This window comes from Globicephala melas, chromosome 13 (assembly GCF_963455315.2).
Source record: "Globicephala melas chromosome 13, mGloMel1.2, whole genome shotgun sequence".
Lineage (NCBI taxonomy): Eukaryota > Metazoa > Chordata > Mammalia > Artiodactyla > Delphinidae > Globicephala > Globicephala melas.
Genome location: NC_083326.1, coordinates 6,434,043 through 6,453,856, shown reverse-complemented (window position 1 = coordinate 6,453,856; position 19,814 = coordinate 6,434,043). Strand labels below are relative to the sequence as shown.

General features: G+C 49.6%; 1 protein-coding gene across 2 annotated transcripts in view; it reads left to right on the top strand.

Moving 5' to 3' along the window:
- The window catches only part of MYO5B (myosin VB), a 388,804-nt gene that overhangs the window by 320,753 nt on the left and 48,237 nt on the right, over positions 1–19,814 (top strand). For both annotated transcript variants that reach the window (XM_030867905.3, XM_030867909.3), the window contains exons 19-22: positions 4,350–4,561; positions 6,531–6,687; positions 8,553–8,792; positions 14,615–14,848. In XM_030867905.3, coding sequence (XP_030723765.1) covers positions 4,350–4,561; positions 6,531–6,687; positions 8,553–8,792; positions 14,615–14,848 — 843 coding nt within the window. The remainder of the gene's footprint in view (positions 1–4,349; positions 4,562–6,530; positions 6,688–8,552; positions 8,793–14,614; positions 14,849–19,814) is intronic.

Here is a 19,814-nt window from a genome sequence, read left to right as displayed (position 1 = left end):
TCCTTTCTTTCAGAGGATGGTCTTTGTATTGACACTCTCCCCTAGTTATGAGTACTGAGCCTGACACACAGAAGTAACTCACCAAACATTTGTGGAATGAGTGAACAGGTGAATTCCCTAAAGTATGTGAATACGTACTGTTTCCTCTGCCTGAAGTGCTTTTTCCTTCTTTTACCTGTCCGGCCAGGTTTTACTTTCCCTCTAGATTGAGCTCTAAAATGCTTTCTGATCTTTGAAGCCTGTTCCTAGCCTCCCAGTCGGAGTTAGTCACTGGCTAACACTTCTCAATTTCTGTCTTCCATTTTTGCGTTTCTCCCCTTGTATTGTAGTTAAGGGCTTCTTTTTCATTTCACCAGACTCTGAACAACTAAATGGCAAGGGCCCCACTGTCATTTGTTCCTAGCACAATAACTGGTCATCACAGGAGCTCTGATGTGAGCTCTTTGTGAGCTCTTTTGCTCTTTGTGCAGGTGGCTGCATGGGTGACATGAGCTTGTCCTGATGAAACCTGCCACCAGTGGCTCACGGTTATTAAGCACTTACTAGGAGTCAGACACTTTTCTAACTGCTTCACACGCTTCATCTCATCCTAACATTTCCTCACGAGAAAGATACAACATGATGCCCATTTCACAGCTGAGGAAAACTGAGGCACGGGCAGCTGATATAAATTGCCCAAGGCGACTCAGGAGCCCCCACAGTCTAAACCACATCACCCGCTGAGTCTGACTGATTAATTAATGTCACTGTATAATTACCCTTCTTAGAGATGGAATAAGGATCAGTGCTTTAAGACTTACCTAGAGACCTTCTATTTCCTTTTTTGGTTTGTTTTTTCCCTTTTTTGGGGACCACATCTTCTGGTCACCAATGCTAAGTGACTTGGGACTTCAAGCAACTGAGACTCGGCAAAGCCACACGTTAGACTAAAATGGCACATTCCAGCTCCCTGCCCTCTCCAGGAACGTGCTTAGTACATTTTATTTTATTTTATTTTATTTTATTTTATTTTATTTTATTTATTTATTTTAACACCTTTATTGGAGTATAATTGCTTTACAATGGTGTGTTAGTTTCTGCTTTATAACAAAGTGAATCAGTTATACATATACACGTTCCCATATCTCTTCCCTCTTGCGTCTCCCTCCCTCCCACCCTCCCTATCCCACCCCTCTAGGTGATCACAAAGCACTGAGCTGATCTCCCTGTGCTATGGGGCTGCTTCCCACTAGCTATCTATTTTATGTTCGGTAGTGTATATATGTCTATGCCACTCTCTCACTTTGTCACAGCCTACCCTTCCCCCTCCCCACATCCTCAAGTCCATTCTCTAGTAGGTCTGCATCTCCATTCCCATCTTACCCCTAGGTTCTTCATGACTATCTTTTTTTCTTAGATTCCATATATATGTGTTAGCATATGGTATTTGTTTTTCTGACTTTCTGACTTACTTCACTCTGTATGACAGACTCTAGGTCCATCCACCTCACAACAAATAACTAAATTTCGTTTCTTTTTATGGCTGAGTAATATTCCATTGTATATATGCGCCACATCTTCTTTATCCATTCATCTGTTGATGGACACTTAGGTTGCTTCCATGTCCTGGCTATTGTAAATAGAGCTGCGATGAACATTTTGGTACATGACTTTTTGAATTATGGTTTTCTCAGGGTATATGCCCAGTAGTGGGATTGCTAGGTCGTATGGTAGTGCTATTTGTAGTTTTTTAAGGAACCTCCATACTGTTCTCCATAGTGGCTGTATCAATTCACATTCCCACCAGCAGTGCAAGAGTGTTCCCTTTTCTCCACACCCTCTCCAGCATTTATTGTTTCTAGATTTTTTGAAGATGGCCGTTCTGACTGGTGTGAGATGATACCTCATTGTAGTTTTGATTTGCATTTCTCTAATGATTAACGATGTTGAGCATTCTTTCATGTGTTTGTTGGCAATCTGTATTTGTTCTTTGGAGAAATGTCTATTTAGGTCTTCTGCCCATTTTTGGATTGGGTTGTTTGTTTTTTGGTTATTGAGCTGCATGAACTGCTTGTAAATTTTGGAGATTAATCCTTTGTCAGTTGCTTCATTTGCAAATATTTTCTCCCATTCTGAGGGTTGTCTTTCATCTTGTTTATGGTTTCCTTTGCTGTGCAAAAGCTTTGAAGTTTCATTAGGTCCCATTTGTTTATTTTTGTTTTTATTTCCATTTCTCTAGGAGGTGGGCCATCAAGGATCTTGCTGTGATTTATGTCATAGTACATTTTAGAGCAAAGTGATTAGGAGAGAAGCAGTGACGAAGGCGGCCTGTAGGCCAGGCAGTAGGCGCTCACCGGCCACATCCATTGGCCGGCAGCCACGGGCCAGGGGCTGCATCATGAGGTTGCTCACGATTGATAGTCTCGTCCTGCAAGGATTGTAGGAATACCTCCATCTTTAGCCTGAATTTTTTTTTCTTTAACTCCTCAAATGTTTATTGAGTTCTTCCTATGTACTAACCTGGAGTGGTCAGTGTGAGGGTTATTGAAAGAGTGTACTAGGTGGGCCCTGCCCTCCAGGACAGATGGTCATCTAGTGTGGTTATAGACATCACTGGCCGTCATGCAAACCTGAACCTTCATCCTGACAGTGAAGGAGCATATTAACAAGCATCTCCTGAGACCCAGAGAGCACGAGCAAATATGTATGTGAGGGGTATGAGAAGGAGGTGGTATTACAGAAGCGGCGTGGTGTGGTAAGAGACCTCTGGTCTGGGAGTCCTGGGTCTCGGGTTCTATTCCTTGATATTTTCAGTGAGACCTTTGGCAAGTCACCTCAACATTCTAGGCATCTGTAAAAATAAAAGCAGTGGCTTGGGGTAGATTGCTAAGATTCCTTTCTACTCCCTCAGTCTCTGATTACTGGAGAAGGGTTCTCAAAAGATAACCTCTGATTGGTATGTGAAGAGTATAGCCAGTTCTAGGGGTTACAGAAAGCAGGCCTGGGGTAGAAGTTCTCAAGACACCTGGGGGAAGGGGAGTGCAGCCATCAGGGCAGTGGTGATGGCTGTAGCAGGCAGGACCTTCAGAGAGATCCTCATTTGTAAAAATTGTGGCTCTGTGAACCAGACTGCCCTTTCCATGGTGGTTTTTTCCAGAATAGGAAACGGAGCCTGTGTACTGTGGTTCCTGAGATGCAGCAGGCACCCCCCAGGCCCTAGCTCTGCTAAAGGCCCAGTAGCCAGGCTTGTCCCCCGACTGAGGGCTGAGCCGCCCACCTTTTGCTTCTGGAGCCCTGCTCACCGAAGAGGAGTCTCCCCAGCAGGGCAGTGATGCAGGCAAGGCCTCGGCCGCCTCAGAGCTTCCCCGCCCAGGCGAGCCCCTGTTCCTCCCGGCGTGAGCTGAGGGCCCTGAGCAGATGCAGGGATGAGAACCAGGGCCTCGCAGCTCGCTCCTCCCAGCTTCACCGGCAGCCCGACCATGGAGGGGACAGTCAGTGACGGTCTAGCCAGATGCTGTGTCCCAGCTCAGCCATGGCTCAGGCAGCCTGGCTTTCCTGTGCGTGGAGCCAGGTTCCCGTTAGCCGTCCAGGGCTTGGCCGTGAAGAGTGGTGACTCAGCATTATTTCAGAGCCATTTGTCAACGTGAAGTGTATTCTCGTGTGTGTGTTCTCCTTAGACCTTGGCTCATTATCTCCTCCTTATGGTCTGCATGCCAAGGGAGCAAAATTATCGTGAGTTGCCTATCGAATATTGTAGCCCAGGCTCGTCCGCATACACGTGGCTGGGTCATCTTCCCTTATCCACCAGGGTGAGCGCAGGGAAGGGCAGTTAACTTCAACCTGAATAGATGTAATTAAAGATAGTAATTATATGTCTGAAAAAACCTCACAACATAGTTAGAAACCAAATAAAATGTATTTGGGGGTTATTTGCAATATATTCGTAATTTCCCACACCTGCCTCCTTTCACTTCGTTCAGGCCTTTGCTTAAACATCACCTCCATAGAAATGCCTTCCTCGATTAGCCTATTTCAACATCTCCATCCTGTCCTCCAGCCCTCAGTTTATTGTCTCCGTAATCTTCAGCACTGCCTGAAATGTACTGTGTCCTTGTTTGCTTGTCCGGCTGCCCTCACGGCGATGTCAGTTGCTGGCGGGCAGGGATCTTTTTCACTGCTGCATTCAGTGTCTGACCAGTAGTAGGGACAGGCTCGGGGTCTGTTAACACACTAACTCTCAGCATTTGTTTAAGGAGCAGGGGCATGTGACACCTGGCAAGGGAATTGTACGTCAGAGGACCTGGGGTGGTAGGGTGCTTTCCCTTACTGCTCACGGATGGTGAACCAGCTCCCCTCCCTGCCTTGTAAAGGATCCTGACAAGTTCCAGTTTGGCCGCACCAAGATCTTCTTCCGGGCAGGCCAGGTGGCCTACCTGGAGAAGCTTCGGGCTGACAAGTTCCGGGCAGCCACCATCATGATCCAGAAAACCGTCCGGGGCTGGCTGCAGAAGGTGAAATACCGCAGGTTGAAGGCAGCTACCTTAACTCTGCAGAGGTACTGCCGAGGACACCTGGCCCGCAGGTGAGCTGAGCCGGGGCACATCTAAGGTAGCAGATTGGCGGTGAGGGTGGAGGGGCAGGGGGCTGGGACCAGCTCCGAGCTGGCTGGCCTCTCTCAGCCCCGGTAGTTCGAGTGGTTCCTGCTGGGCCCTGTCTGCATCCGGCTTTCCCCCAGCAGCTGGGCCTCTCTCTCTCCTGCCCTTCTCACCTGAGCATGTAGGTCTAGTTCCCAGGTCTCTTGCCTCCCCCAGTCTGTCCCTGTCCTAGGCTAGCACTGGCTGGTTTTCCCACAGAACCTCCATTTGCCCTTTGCTTAAACTCTTAAGTAAAACAATCTTCTTTTAGAAAAAGAGATAATTTCAGCCTTTCTGTCACAGTCAACATACACCCAGCTTTGTGATTTACGCCACCAATTTCACAATCCCTTGGGAGTTTGGTAAGTAGGGCTGGCGAGACCCGGGGAGGTCCCTTCTATGAGTCGTTGCACTCAGCCAGCACAGAGAGGGCGAGCCTTGTCTGACCACAAGCAGCTACCTCAGGGCAGAGCCTGAAGCCAGTCGGCTGCCCTGACCCAGCCCAGCACCGTGTAGAAGAAGCTACTTTACTGTAAACGTCCCCTCCTCAGTGATGTCATTGGTGACGAAACGCTAAAGCGGTATAAGCATCTCCGGAGAGCAGAGGGATGGGCGTGGAGGACACCCCCGCCACCAGACCCATCCCCGGACCTTTACACAGCTCATCAGATTTTGGACCCAGCCCTAGTTCAAAATCAGTGACCTCTGCAGATCCGGATTTCCTCGGAGAAATGACGGTCATTGCCAGGAAGCCTGGCATTTGGAAGCCAAAGTTTCACAAGCGGCTGCTCAGGCATCTCTGCTTGAATATATAAAACAAGCCCAGGGCAGGCACCCTTTGTACCATAAAGTTAGAAGATTACTCCAGCTCCCCCTCCTGTCCTTGCTGTTTAGCTGTTTATCCGAGCAGAACTGGAGATGATGAACGCCATTAATTTACCTGTGAAGAGCTGAGAGATGGTCTCTGGAACAAAAGCTATGGAAATGAGAAGGTTGTCAGTAGTATCAACACTAAGTCATCATCCACAGTCAGGGCATCACTGAGCACCCTTGTGCCGGGGGCTCTGACTTGGGCAGCAAGCTGGCCTGCATTCTCCCTGCAGGGTGTTTGTATTCTAGAGAGACTGCTCAGGGAGAGCTGGACCAGGAATCGGACTCATTTCAGCAGGTAGAGCAGGGCTGAGTGGGTCACCTCCCACTCTGGAGCTGCGCTAGATGATTTACAAGGTCCTTTCTAGCTTTTAATATTCTGACTCTCTAGTTGAGCATTCGCTATGAGCCTGATACCAAACAAAGCCCTGAAGGAGGGTAAAAAGTGTTGGACTGACTTTATGTCTGTCTTGAGGGGTGAGATGGAGAATGCAGAAATGAAACAGAGGAAAGTAGATGCCCATGTGCAGTGTATCCCCAGCAGAACGGGCTGGGAAATGAGAAAACAAAGAGGGGTCGCTGCAGGTCTGAGAAGGTTTTATTCATTCAGCAAATACTTAACCATGTGCCACTATGCCAGGCCCTGTACTGGATGTAGGGGTACAAGGATGCTTGAGACATGGCTCCTGACCTCTCCACACCCGATGAGCTCCAGGGACCAGACAGGGGTGTGAACATGTGATGTTGAGGACTGCCCAGGTCGCAGGAGGGGCTTGCGGGTGGGGGAGTGGACAGATGAGGATCAGAGTTGATCAGACTTAGACTGCGTTGTAAATATGTGGAAAGACGTTTTGCACAAGACGGAGGAAGCCAATTCTGCTGTTCTGAGCTGAGCCTCAAGTCCCCAAGGCCTTGCTACAGTCGGTAACGGTGATGAGGGTTGGCTTGTCCTTGTGGAGTCCAGGCAGGGCCGGGGGGGAGGGGCTCGCATTCAAGAGTGACCCAGAGGCCTCCGTCAGTCTGGCCCACCACTCTCTCCCTCCCCAGGCTGGCCGAGCATCTGCGGAGGACCCGGGCGGCCGTGGTGCTCCAGAAGCAGTACCGCATGCGGAGGGCTCACCAGGCCTACCAGAGGGTCCGCAGGGCCACCGTCGTCATCCAGGCCTTCGCTCGGGGCATGTTTGTACGGAGAATCTACCACCAGGTGTGTAGCCACCCTGAGGGACTCAGGCTGTAAACTCAGAACTAAGCAGCAGCAAATGGGTTGGCACCAACATAAAGGTTTCTTGGGCGCTTCTAACTTTTTTCTAAGTAATTTCACAAGTCTGCTCTCACTGAATCCTAACCAAAGTCTCATGAGGTGTAGTGTCTCAAAAGTTCTCCAGAGAGACAGAACCGATAGGACATGCGTGTATCTCTGTGTGTGTGTGTGTGTGTGTTTATTATGAGGAAGTGGCTCGTGCAGTCATGGAGGCTGAGCAGTCCCCCCATCTGCTGTCTACAAGCTGGAAGACCCAGGAAAGTCAGGGGTGTAATTCAGCCCAAGTCTGAAGGCCTCAGGACAAGGGAGCTGATGGTACACATCCAGTCTGAGGGCAGGAGAAGATGAGACGAAATGTCCCAGCTCAACAGTGAGGCAGGAAGAAGGCGAATTCCTCCTTCCTCCACCTTTTGTTCTATTTAGTCCCACCGTGGATGGCATGATGCCCACTACACAGGGGAGGGCAGTCCTCTTCACTGAGCCCACCGGCTCAAATACTTCTCTCTCTGGAAACATCCTCGCAGGCACACCCAGAAACAGTCTTTAACCTGAGCATCCCGTGGCCAGTCAAGTTGACACATATTAAGTATCACAGGTAGAAAGGGTGCGTATCATTGTACCCCTTCAAGAGCTGTGAGATGCTTGGAGCAGCTGACTCACCTGCCCAAGGGCACTCGGTTAGCCCACGGCAGAGTCTGGTGACCTATCTGGGGCTCACACAGACTTGAGAGAAGGGGGAAGTATTGGGAGTCATCAGGCTAGCTCCTCCATTTAACTGATTAGCAGCCCGAAGCCCAGTGAGGTGAGGTCAGGAGAAGGACCCTGACCTCCTGCCTGCCGGGCCATTATCCAATGAAGCTGAAAGACCCAGTTAGGTAGCCCCACGTCAGGACACACCCCATCCACCAGATCACCCCCGCATAACTGAAGCTCAATGCTAAGATGAAAGATGGGTTGGAACGAAATGTCTAAAATGGTCTTTTGTTTTCCTAAAATGAACGTCTACCTCATGTATGATCAGAGAAGGTGTGATTTTCTCGGTAATAAAACTATAAAGTGTTACATTGATAATGAAAAAGAAAACGTGGTTAGGCACCAGATGGAGCACCCCCGGGCCCGTGGGAAAAGCTGCTGTGAATATTCCTGGGAGATTGGTGACATCTGTGTGGTGTCACCATGGATGGGACAGGTGGCATTTCGGAGGCACTAGGGTTTGAACCCAGCTCATCTCAGAGCTGTGATACTGGGCATGTTAGTCTTTCAACATGTTTATTTATTCATTCCACAAATACTTATTTGCAGGGCATTAGCGTGAGAACACTGATGATGCTTTGATTTTCTGAGTGGTTTTTTAACTGGATAGGAAAAAACACAAACAGTGAATTGCAAGCCAGGTTTGTAACTGCAAGCCATTTAACCCACTCAGCAACCTCACTCGACAGTGTCACTTCATCTCTCCCGCTCACCGTCACCAGGAGGGGATCCACATCTGTTGAACGGGGGGCTTATCAGCTGGATAATGTTTAAGCCCCTCCAACTTTGAGGTTTTTAGACTGTGGTTTCCTAACCAATAAAAAGTTAAAAAACAAAACAAAAAACTAGAAAGGAGAGTTTGACAGCTCATTTCCTGTAGGTACACAGGCTGCCAACTTAGTTACAAGTTGTTCATAAAATAAATGGCCACCAGAGCCCTAAGCCATAGGGAGGCTGTCTCTCGCTGACCTTGGCTCTCTCCCCAGAGCAGTACATGAGCCCCTTCCTCCCGTCCTGCAGTGCAAACCCACAGGTGTGTGCTTGTCCCCTGCCAGGTCCTCAGGGAGCACAAGGCCACCATCATCCAGAAGCACGTGCGGAGCTGGCTGGCTCGCAGGTGCTTCCAGCGGCTTCGGGGCGCGGCCATTGTCATCCAGTGTGGCTTCCGGAGGCTCAAGGCCAAGCGGGAGCTGAAGGCCCTCAAGATTGAGGCCCGCTCAGCAGAGCACCTAAAACGCCTCAACGTGGGCATGGAGAACAAGGTGGTCCAGCTGCAGCGGAAGATCGACGACCAGGTTGGTGTCTTGAGCTCCCACCCAGGGGGTGGGGCTGTGGGGAGACTCCACGGGCATGTTTGAGAGAGACCCATGGCTTCCCCAGGGAGCTCTCATTTGATCCCCACAAGACTTCGTGAGGCCATTTAACAGACAAGCAAATTGTGGATCGGGGGCATCAAGCACTTGGCCAAGGTCACAGAATTAGAAAGTGCCAGAACCAGCACTCCAGCCCAGGTCTTCTGATCCCACAGCCATAATGAGGGTGATGCTGGTGTTTTTAACCCCAAATGTCACTAAAGTGTCGGTCCTTTCCTGTGTCGTGGCTTAAGATGGGTTTCCAGAGTTGAAAGCAGGCTCACTGGTACCTTGCTCGTGTAAGGTATTAATGGCCTCAGGACCAGGCTCTTGCAATGCCCTGGAGGGTTTCAGGTGCCTCCTGAGAAAGGAAAGAAGAAGATGGAGCAAAGGAAGGGGGGAAACATGCTGAAGGCGTGTGGTATGTGGTGTGGAGGAAGACAGTTGGAGTTGGGCCACCAGGCAGGGCTTTGGCAGTCAGTGGTTTTATTGTACCTATTCTATGCTAGGCACTTTTTTAAGCTTCTCATGATCCCAATAGGGCAAGAAAATAAATGAGCCATTTTACACCTAAACCAGCTGCCCTAAACAGGAGCCCAAAAGTGGTTAAATGTTCCTGCCTTTCTGTTCTTGCAAAAGACGGCTTCTGGAGAAGAAATTGTGGCCCTGGGTGTCTGTCTCTATGTGAGTTCTACAGGTGTCTTCTTTGGCTTGGCTCCCTAGTGGGGAAGCAAGACAGAAAGCTCAGTGCAGGGTGGAGGACACTCAATACATACCTGGCCCTGGTTGGCCTACAGTGATAGGTCAGGTCAGGGAGGAAGACATATCTACCCAGAGCATCAGGAGTGGATAAGAAAAGGTCTGTACTCTGGGATCAGCCATTTGGAAAACACAATCACAAGGAGGACCTAGGGTTGTATTATTATTATCATTGCCATTATTATTATTATTATTATTATGGCTGTTGATGACTGGCCAGGAAAGACATTGTGCCAATTAACCTTCTGAGCAAGGTATAGTCAGAGGGACAAGCAGATTTTGTTGGCACTGCTGCACCCTGCCAGGAGCCCCATGTACTGCCCTGCCGCCTCGGCCCTAGGTTCCAGCCATAGGGCCCTACATTGGCATTGCTGATTTCTCAAGTTGACTTGAGAGGTTAAGAATAAATCTGGTATTTTATACTCCATGTGCTGGAACATCAAAGAGAAGCAGATTTAAAAGGCCTATTTTTAAAGAGCTTTTTGCCTTCAGCTTCCTGCTTGGCAAACATCTGTGAGTAGTGGCAGGTGTTACCCTGTGTGCAGAGGGTAAGGAGAAGAGGCAGGAGGGGGTGGGTTAGATCTTGCTTTCTTGTGTCCCTCCCCATGTTGCCTGACTGTGTGCTAGGCGCTGTTCTCATGTGTCAACTCATTTGATCCTTACCACAACCCTATGAGATTTAACATTATTCCCATTTTAAACAGGCACAGAGAGGTTAAGTAGCCCGCAAGGCCACACAGCTAGTAAGTAGCATGGCTAGGATTGAAACTTGGCAGTTTGGTTCCAAAGAATGTTCTGCTGCCTCCAACCAAATTTTAGGATATCTGCATATTACGGGATTCTTCAGACATGTGAGAATTCCTCAGAACAAGGAAGACCCTTAGCTTTGTTTGGGGTTCATTCTCATAGACAGCGTCGTCCTTGGACAGTGGGGTGTGTGACCCAGTGTCAAAGAACACGTGTGGTGCTGTGTCACGAGAGGAGTCAGCAGCGTAATCCGTGGCACCAGGACTTGTTTTATTGCAGTCTCTTAGCAGGCAGGGCTGGCCTTTGTAAATGAATGGGTTTCTGTTCTTTCTTTATGGCTGGAGACAGCTCAGGCAGCTGCTCCCCTGACACGCAGGGTTCTTAGCCAGGAGGAAAGGATACACGTGTGCCAGGAACAACATAGGCGAAGGCATCCCAGAGTATTTGTCAGAGCAGCATGAGGTGTGGTGGACAAAGTCCCAGCTGGATGGAGGTTTGAGTTCTGTCTCAGTTATACCTGCAACCAGAGCTGACAGTTTGGGGTTATGGCCGAATCTCTGATTAGGCCTTGAGTTCCTCAGAGACAATTGGCCTAAGATCTCTAACTTCTAGCTCAAAAATTCACTGATGCCATAAAGTGGCTAATAAAGTGGTTTCCAGCTCCAGACTGCAATGAAGAATCACGAGGGGAAGCTTTTTTTAAAAAGTATCCCCACTGCCAAGAAGTCAGCAAAGGAGGAAACTGAAAGATAAAAGCAGGGTAAGGTTAGTGCCCCAAATTCATGTTTAAGGTTTTGTGCACCCAACTGAAGAGACAAGATGCAAGTTTAGCACGAAGCTCCCAAGCAAACAGAAAGAAGGGAACAGGATCCCTTGAGAGCTGTTGAAAGAGTTGAGGAGGGTTTGGAGCTGTCCGTGGTGCTGAGACAGGTATCCTGTGGGTTTTCAGAATCTGATGTAATAAACCACATCCTTCACAGTATCCTTCAGCAGTAAGTTCAGTGACAGTTCCTGGGATGATTTCTTGCAGTGTTCCTGGTGTAGGCCTGTGGTGTGACATTTTTCAGCCAAAATGATGTAACCTATGAACTTGGCTCTATCCATCTGGCTTTATTCAAGCACAGCGTGGAGAGTGAGAAGGCCAGTTGAGCTAACAATATTTTTACAATGAGGGTCAAGTTGCTTAGACCTTTATGAGTATAAGGCTATATTTAAATATATTTTATTTGATATATGAAAATATGATGCAAATGTATGGATTCAGTCAGTAACCTCTATTTATTTATTTGTTTATTTATTTATTCACTTATTTATTTATTTTACAACATATTAAGATTCTTTTTTTTCCTATTTTTAAAAAATTTTTTATTGGAGTGTAGTTGATTTACAATGTTGTGTTTGTTTCAGATATACAGTAAAGTGGGTAAGTTATACATACACACATATCCACTCTTTTTTAGATTCTTTTCCCACATAGGTCATTACAGAGTATCCAGTAGAGATCCCCGTGCTATACAGTAGTTCTTATTAGTTTTCTATTTTATATACAGTAGTGTGTATGTGTCAATCCCAATCTCCCAATTTCTCCTTCCCCTCTTTCCCCCCTGGTAAACATAAGTTTGTTTTCTACATTTGTGACTCTATTTCTAAGACAAATATCATATGATATCACTTACATGTGGAAACTTAAAAAAAAAAGGGACAGATGAACTTATTTACAAGTCAGTAACCTTTTCAATCAGTTTGATTCAGTGTACTTAGTACACACTCGGTAAACATTAGTTAATATTTTATTTTTCATCCATGTACATTTGAAATATCGTATGTGACAAGTTACAGTTTTATGTCCTCTGTGCCTCAGTTTTCTCAACTGTGAAATGGAGATATTAATCAGCCTTACTACATAGGATTTTTGTGACTAGAGAATGAGTTAATAGATGTGAATCATGTAGTACAGTGCCCTTGAGCAGTGGTGCAGAGTAAGCATCCTCTCGGGATGTCTGGGGAGCTCGAGGAGAACAGGGGTCCATATGGAAATCCCCAGCCCGCTGCTGTTAGGAAAAGGCCCTCGCTGGAGGACAGAGCTGGCCGGGTCTCGAGTCACACTGACAAAGGCAGCTCCAGGGAGCCTGGCCTGCCGTCACAGGGAGGGTTTCCGGGGTCTATGAGGGGCAAGTGCCCCTCACCACTCCCTGTGCCAGGCTTGGCTGCACGGCCATGGGTTCCATGGCATGAGGATGAGGCAGGAAACTGCTGGGCCCTTCTGGGGTCCTCCTTTCTAAAACCATGCCTCCGGAACAGGAAATGTGCCGCTGTTAGGAATCTCCCACCCACTCCCCAGGCGGCCGGCAAAGAGTTCGTAGCATCTCTCCCAGGGGGTCCCTAGAGAACTGAATGATGAAGAAGCTGCCCTTTATCAAGCACTAACTGTGCCCCTGGTGCCGGGCCCCAGGGAAGCCCTTAATCTCCCTGAGCCTTGATAAAACCCTGTGAGGAAGGAGTTACAGTTATCTGTCTTTCACACATGAGGAAGCCAGGCACAGGGAGGAGGAATGACCTGACCACACGTTCGCAGCTGATCAGGATAGAGCTGCGGTCTGAGCACAGGTCTGTCTGGGTCCAGTCTCTTAACTCCCCAACTTCCCAGAGCCCCGCCTCAGCGTGCGTGTCAATGAAAGCAAAGAGCTGGCCTCCTAGACATGTTATCTTTGCATGAGGGTCCTGGGGTGTCATCACTGCCCATAGCAGGATGTCGCCATCACTTTGTGTACCTCTCCACACCCCACACCTGCTCCATCTAGAGGCCTCCGCAGCCCCGTCCTCCTTCCCACGTTTCCGGGGATCTGACCCAGGCTGCAGCACCTGGAGGAACCTCGCTTCCCGCCCAGAGCAGAACAAAGTCAAGGTGGCTAGTCCAACACGTGTTCCCTCCCTGAACCCCACCCCCCTTGTACAGAGACTCTTCAGCTTCCTGGGAGACCCAGAGCTGGGTGGGCAGTGCAGATGGCACTGGGGTTTTTAAACAGATGCTGCCTAATTGGATTTTTTATTTGTGATTACTTAGAGCAAGGCTGACTGTCAGACCAGACATGAGGGCATGTCAGGTAATAACTGGGAGGTTTCCACAGACTGTGGGAGGATCTTTCTGTGCTGTATCAATGAGGGAAATGTACCGCTTGGACACCAACAGTGGGTCTCAGCCTTAAGGTCCCACGGCATTCATGGTGTTGTGCTGGGTCCCACAGCTGTTCTTTTGCCGCCCCTCGCTGCTTCCCATGAAGCTTCACTGCTGGTGTGAATTAGTCATTGGTTCCTGACGCCCCAGCTTGTTGGTAGCTTAGCCAATAGCTCTGTTCTACTTGGAGCTCCTGCAGAGAACAGCAATGAAGAATTGTCACTGACTGTTGCTTGCTTGCTTGGTTACTGGGAGAACCCTGCTTCTTCCACTGCACTTTCCCTGCTAACCACTTTGAGCTGATATGCTCAACTGCAGCACCACTTCCTGCCCATGTTTACACTAGCACTTGACACTGGCCCTGGGTCCTCAGGGCTTCCTCTGTGTGAGCTCATCCACAGTCTGCCTCCGAGTCCCCCCTCCGTACCTCTGCCAGGCACCCGGGAGAATGCTTCTCACTTACCTATTGCTTGAGTGGGTACATGATTGGGTACCTCGTCGGCAGGGACGGGTTCTGCCAGGGCATCCGTTTCTGGAGTCAGAGTCTTACAGGATAAGCTGACAGGTGGTGGGAGGGATCCCTAGGCCCCATGGAGGACCTCCTTGGAAGAGGGGATGCTGAAGAGGTCCTTTGTCTCAGAGCCAGCGATTAGGTTGCAGCTCTTTGTGCCAGTGAGTCCAAGGACAGGAGGGCCCTGCGTGAAGGAGCAGGGAATCCTGAAAAGCAAAGGCTGCAGTTCCAAGAAGCCAAAAACATTGTTCCTGCAACTTAAAAACCGGGCGTGAGATCTCTCCAGCCAGACACAGAAGGCTAACCACTGTCGGCCAGCTTCCAGCTCTGTCACAGCTCCTAAACACTCCTTGAATGTCAGTACTGGTGTTTTTTCTTTTCCTTTATTTCTCCTAGGTTCACAGTAGAGTTTTGTTAGGGAGATGCCAAGAAAGCACTCAAGCGTTCGGTGATTGTGAGGTTTAATTCCACCTTGGAAGTCCCTTTTTTAATTACCTTCATGTTTGTTCCTGTCCCACTAACCTTGCTCTCCACCTCTGTTTCCTCCCTCCCTGTTTGCTGGTGCTCTCCCAGAACAAAGAGTTCAAGATGCTGTCGGAGCAGCTGTCAGCCATCACCTCCACACACGCCACGGAGGTAGAGAAGCTGAAGGAGGAGCTGGCCTGCTACCAGCAGAGCCAGGGTGGGGACAGCAGCCCGCAGCTGCAGGAGGAGGTCGAGAGCCTGCGGACAGAACTGCAGAGGGCCCACTCGGAGCGTAAGGTCCTGGAGGACGCCCACACCCGGGAGAAGGACGAGCTGAGAAAGGTATGTCGGGGCCAGAGGGGCAGCTGGGTGGTGGCTGGCTAACAGAGCACCCCTCCGAAGTGGTTTCTTCTTCCAGCTGTTACACTGGCATGGACTTTACTGGGGCTTGTGCCCAAGACTGACCGTCCCTCTGCGTTCAGATGTAAAGTGCCACTGCTTTGGGGGAACCCACACAAGCACGTGTCCATTCACCTGGCAAGTGCTGATTGAGTTTCTGCCATTACCTGGACATGATGGCATCCCCTGAAAGGTTACACACATGTGCCTTTGGGCATGTTCCTTATAGTCTAGAACTAGCCACTGAGTCCGCTCTGCAGTCCGAGTTCCTGTTGGCAGGAGAGACGGTACAGAGGTAGTGGCCTTTCTTCTTAACGTTGCCTGCAGGGACTAGGGGCAACCTCTAGGCATCCCTACCCATAATCATAGTGCTTTGGGGAATTTGCCTTAAGTTTAAGTGTTGACTAATCTCTGGTTGGTGTGCTCTGTAGGTTTTCTTTCCACCCCATAAAACGGGATTGGACCCCACTCTCCCATCTCAAATGTCAGGATACAGAGATTCCCTTCTCCACTGCCAAGATAGCTGTTCAAACCAGGGAAGTCCCACGTGCCCCTGTGGAGCCTTCCACGGTCTCAGGACGCTGCTTCTCTCCCCCATCTTTATGGCAACCCACAGGCCACAGGGAAGATGGCCCACTGCCCACTTATTTAGTTCCTGTCCATCACTGGAGAGTCACGATGGGTTAAGAATCTAAGAGGGAAGGACTCAGTGTTCCTAACATTGAAATAACAATTTTCAGTGTTTAAAAACTGGGGCAAGCTGAGTGCTGCCACAGAAAGCATCCTGAGGTAGACACAGGAGTTTCCAGATTCTCTTCCCTGCATTGCCATTACCAAGTGCATGCAGGAAGTCTCACTGGCCTTAGTTCCCTCATCTGTTTAAAAAAAAAAAAAAGAAAAGAAGAAGAAGAAAGGTTGGTTCAGATCATTTTTTAGGCCCCTTCTACTTGCAGCTAGTCAGCTCCATGAGATGGTATTTGATGGTTTCTAGAAGGAAAAAGAACCTCCCCCAACCCTGCTCTGTAGTGCCTCTCTCTTCCTGTGCCCAGTTACTTTCTCCTGGGCTGAGCCCTCAGGCACAACCGGGAAATAGGGGGGCTGCCATCCACTTGCGGACCCAGCTCCTGCTGGGCTTGCCTACGTCACTTCCTGTCCCGGGCAGAACTTCCCCACCGTCAGCCACTGCTTTCCCCAGATTCCAGGGGGTTTCCCAGAGTCAGAAGGGGGATCCACACGGGGATTAGGCGACGAGGAAATTGAGACATAGGACTTACCGGTGCAGGCAGCCTGGCACAAAAGAGGCCACCCTGCAGCCTGTTGCCCAGATAAACCTGCCAGCTCACCCACCACGCCTGGAGTGGACTTCATTCTTCGGGGTAAAGCACATGCTTAAGGAAACCCCCGTTACAATGTAGCTACAAGCCTGTAACCTATAAAGTGTGGAATTCCAAACTTGTAGTTGATGGATCCTTGCTAACAGATAGACAGTAACCGTTGTATGGGAATAAGAGACAAGATGGTGAAATCCACAGGCAGAGAGAAGAGGCCAAGATCAGAACTGGAGACTCTTGAGATTGGTGACCCTGGGAGAAAAAGAAAAGCAGGTTCCCTGCACATGGGTGCTGGTTACATGAGATGCTGGGAAGTTAACCCAGCAGATCATAAAACTGGGGTCTGCGGTCTCCGCCTCCACAGAGGGCACTTGACTCATGGACTCCCTAGGCTCCTTCTCTGCCTCCCCTGGGGCACTGTGATTTGGGGACTCAGTACTTTTAAAGTATCCACGTCTCCGTCCAGGGAGCCTAAGGGTTTATAATATCCCATGAGCCAAATAAGGAAGCGGGCTGCCTCCTCCTCTCCTTTGGAAAAATTGTTACTATTGAAGTCTGGACCTGGGTCTTAAATATCAATACAATGAGAGCTTGGTCCTGGCAAGAAAAAAGAAAAATTCAAGGACACTGCCAAAAAGGGAACAGCAGGCACAGAGGCAGAACGAGGAAAGCACCTTCCCTGACTCCAAATATGAGCAAGTCCCAAGCTGGTAACTTAAGAAACTGGCGTGAAATGATTAAGTGCGATGTCCATCTTCTTCCAGGAGGAGAAAAAGTGGAAGCAAATTTTTCTCTTTCTCTAAGGTCTTCCAAACGTTTATTCTGGTGGCTGTGGGGTAGGGCAGGTAGGGGCTGGCTTTTTCCCCCTCTGGTTCTTCTCTGCCGAGTCTGGGTTTAATATTTATCAAAGGTACCACGTCCAGTCTTAACAAACGCTGAATAATCAGACAGTGGGTTTCTTCTCGGGCTTGTCCAGCAGCCTGCTCCTTGCTGAACAAGATCGGTGAGGTGGGCGAAGCAGGGAGGGAGCTGCCTGCTGGTAGATGTGTAATTAATGGATTTGATATTTCTGTCAGCAAATGTTGTATTGGAACTGGCAACCCGGTAAACTCGGGGCTCCCCGCTTCTGACGGCATTCTCATTGTCAGGCCACGTGGCCATGCTGCCTTGGACTGTGGGAGGCCAGGCCTCCCTGGGGGCAGAGCCTGGGCATGACCCACCCCCATCAGCTGCAGAAGTTAGCTGACAGTCGTTCTATTAAAGGTGTCTTTGTTGGGGCCTCTCCCCAGAGTGGTCCGCACCTCGGCCTGGAGCCTCCTTTCCTTTTATCTGTGGGATGTGTATTTTGTTCCTTCTTAAAGCTATCAGTGATCCCTGCGCTGACGGACTTGTGCAGCTGTGCTGTTTCCTATCCCTGATGAAAGAGACGTGAGTCCCAGGGCTGCCCTTGACACAGAGGCAATGGCTCATTATCCAGAATCTGCTCTGCTGGTGAGGCCAGCACGGCCTGGCTCAGAGCAGGGCTGTGGGTGGGTAAGAAAGAGCAGCCCACAGCTAGGTCCCTGGCTCTGAGCGAGGGTCCTTGACACCTGTGAGCCCCGCAGGCCTCGAGTGTTCAGGCTGGTGCAGTTGGGGTTCTGTGTTGCATTGTGTCATCGGCCACCGAACCACCAGCAGATAGTTACCTTGGATAGTTCCAATGTAAAGGTGTTCTGTTTTTCCAAATAGAGGTAAAAAGATCTGCCTTTGGGGGTAGGGGGGTTCTCACAGTGGAATGTTTTGAGCCTTCCCCCCCCAATGATACAGAACAGGACTTCTTTGGCCCATTAAGACTCAGAGTTGTGCTGTCAGCGGGCTTCATGGTTCATAAGGAGGCTGATGATTGTTAGAAAGAGGACCCCATGCGTCTCATGGAAGGACGTTATCTCACTGCAGAAATCATGGAAGCTCACAGCCCTTCGTTTATTCAGTAATTTATTGAGTGTATTTGTTAGGCACTGTTCTGCACACTGGTGCAAAAGTAAGCAATTTTAAAGGTCCTTCTCTTGGGCTTCCCTGGTGGCGCAGTGGTTGAGAGTCCGCCTGCTGATGCAGGGGACACGAGTTCGTGCCCTTGTCTGGGAGGATCCTACATGCCGTGGGGCGGCTGGGCCCGTGAGCCATGGCCGCTGAGCCTGCGCGTCCGGAGCCTGTGCTCCGCAATGGGAGAGGCCACAACAGTGAGAGGCCCGTGTACCGCAAAAAAAAAAAGAAAAGGTCCTTCTCATTCTTAGGGAGTGTAAATATTTGGGGGTTATTGGAGAGTATACAGATGGGAATCATACAAATTATCCCTCATGTGCAATAAAGAGAAATAAAGCAGAGTAAAGGGATAGAGGGGAACCTTTGGGGCCAGGGCAGGTGTGTTTCATTCAGACTCCCGCTGAGAAGATACCTGAGTGAGGTGAGGAATGAGCCATGGGGACTTCTAGGGAACAGGTGACAAATGTCACAGCAGGTGCGTCAGCCCTGCGGTGGGAGTAGGCTGGGTGGGTTCAAGGACCAACAAGGAGGCCATCGGGCTGAGGTGGACAGAGCAAGGAGAAGGGTAGGAAGGTGGTGGGATCACATCAGGAAGGATCTTCTGACCTTGAAGGCAACATTGGCCGTGAACCCTCCAGAGAGATGAGCAAGTCTGTCTGGTGCACTTGGTCCCTGCAGCACACACCAGGTCCCTCCCGCCCCGAACGCCTTCCTGGAACTCTGCTGTCGGAACCAGGTGTTTGAGGCCTGCTCCAGGCTTCGACATCACTGTCCTTCATGTGTCAGCCTTCTGACCTGTCAGGATGCAGGGTGGCCTAGTGGTTACGAGCTGGACCCGGTCTGCTCAGGGCCACAGCCAGCTGTGGTTTTCTACTAGAAGACTTGCATTTGTGCAAGAACCCAACTTGAAAAAACTGAGTCAAAACAAAACCAAAAGCCCAGAGCTACATTGTATCCCCAAACATTATCACTAGTAAAGGCAGTTACTTAGCTGAGGCATTTGTTTCATTTAACTTACCAGGGACTAAACTAGCCTGATTTACACCAGTGTTGGTTCTGATGATCTGTCCCCAGTCACCTTTTAGAGGTAAGAAACACTCCCAAAAATATTGCCTTGCAAGAGTTAAAAGACCCCTCCACCAAAAAAAAAAAAAAAAAAGGAGCTGCTGAATGATGTTTAATGAGCCGCCACAGCTGGCGAGGGAGCTATTTATCACCGGAGAGGACACACCTGCCTGACTCTGTGTTAGCGTCTCCCCCTGCAGCCTGCGTCCCTGACAACAAAAGCAAGGCCATTTGGCTGCAGAAGTTTGTCACCCACCACAACGGCGGCCAACAAACTCTCCATATACTAGCTGGTTGGGGAGACTGGGGATGGCCAGCACCTGGGGAAGTGTGATTGGGGGAGCGCTCTCTGCCCCCGCCTGGGATGTGGAGCTGAGATGGGGCCCATCCCTCCTGCTGTGCGCCTACCTCCAGAACTGCTCAGGCAGGAAGAAAAGCAAAGCTCCCCAATGCCACTTTGATGAATGGCTTAGAATAACAAAGCTGAGTTC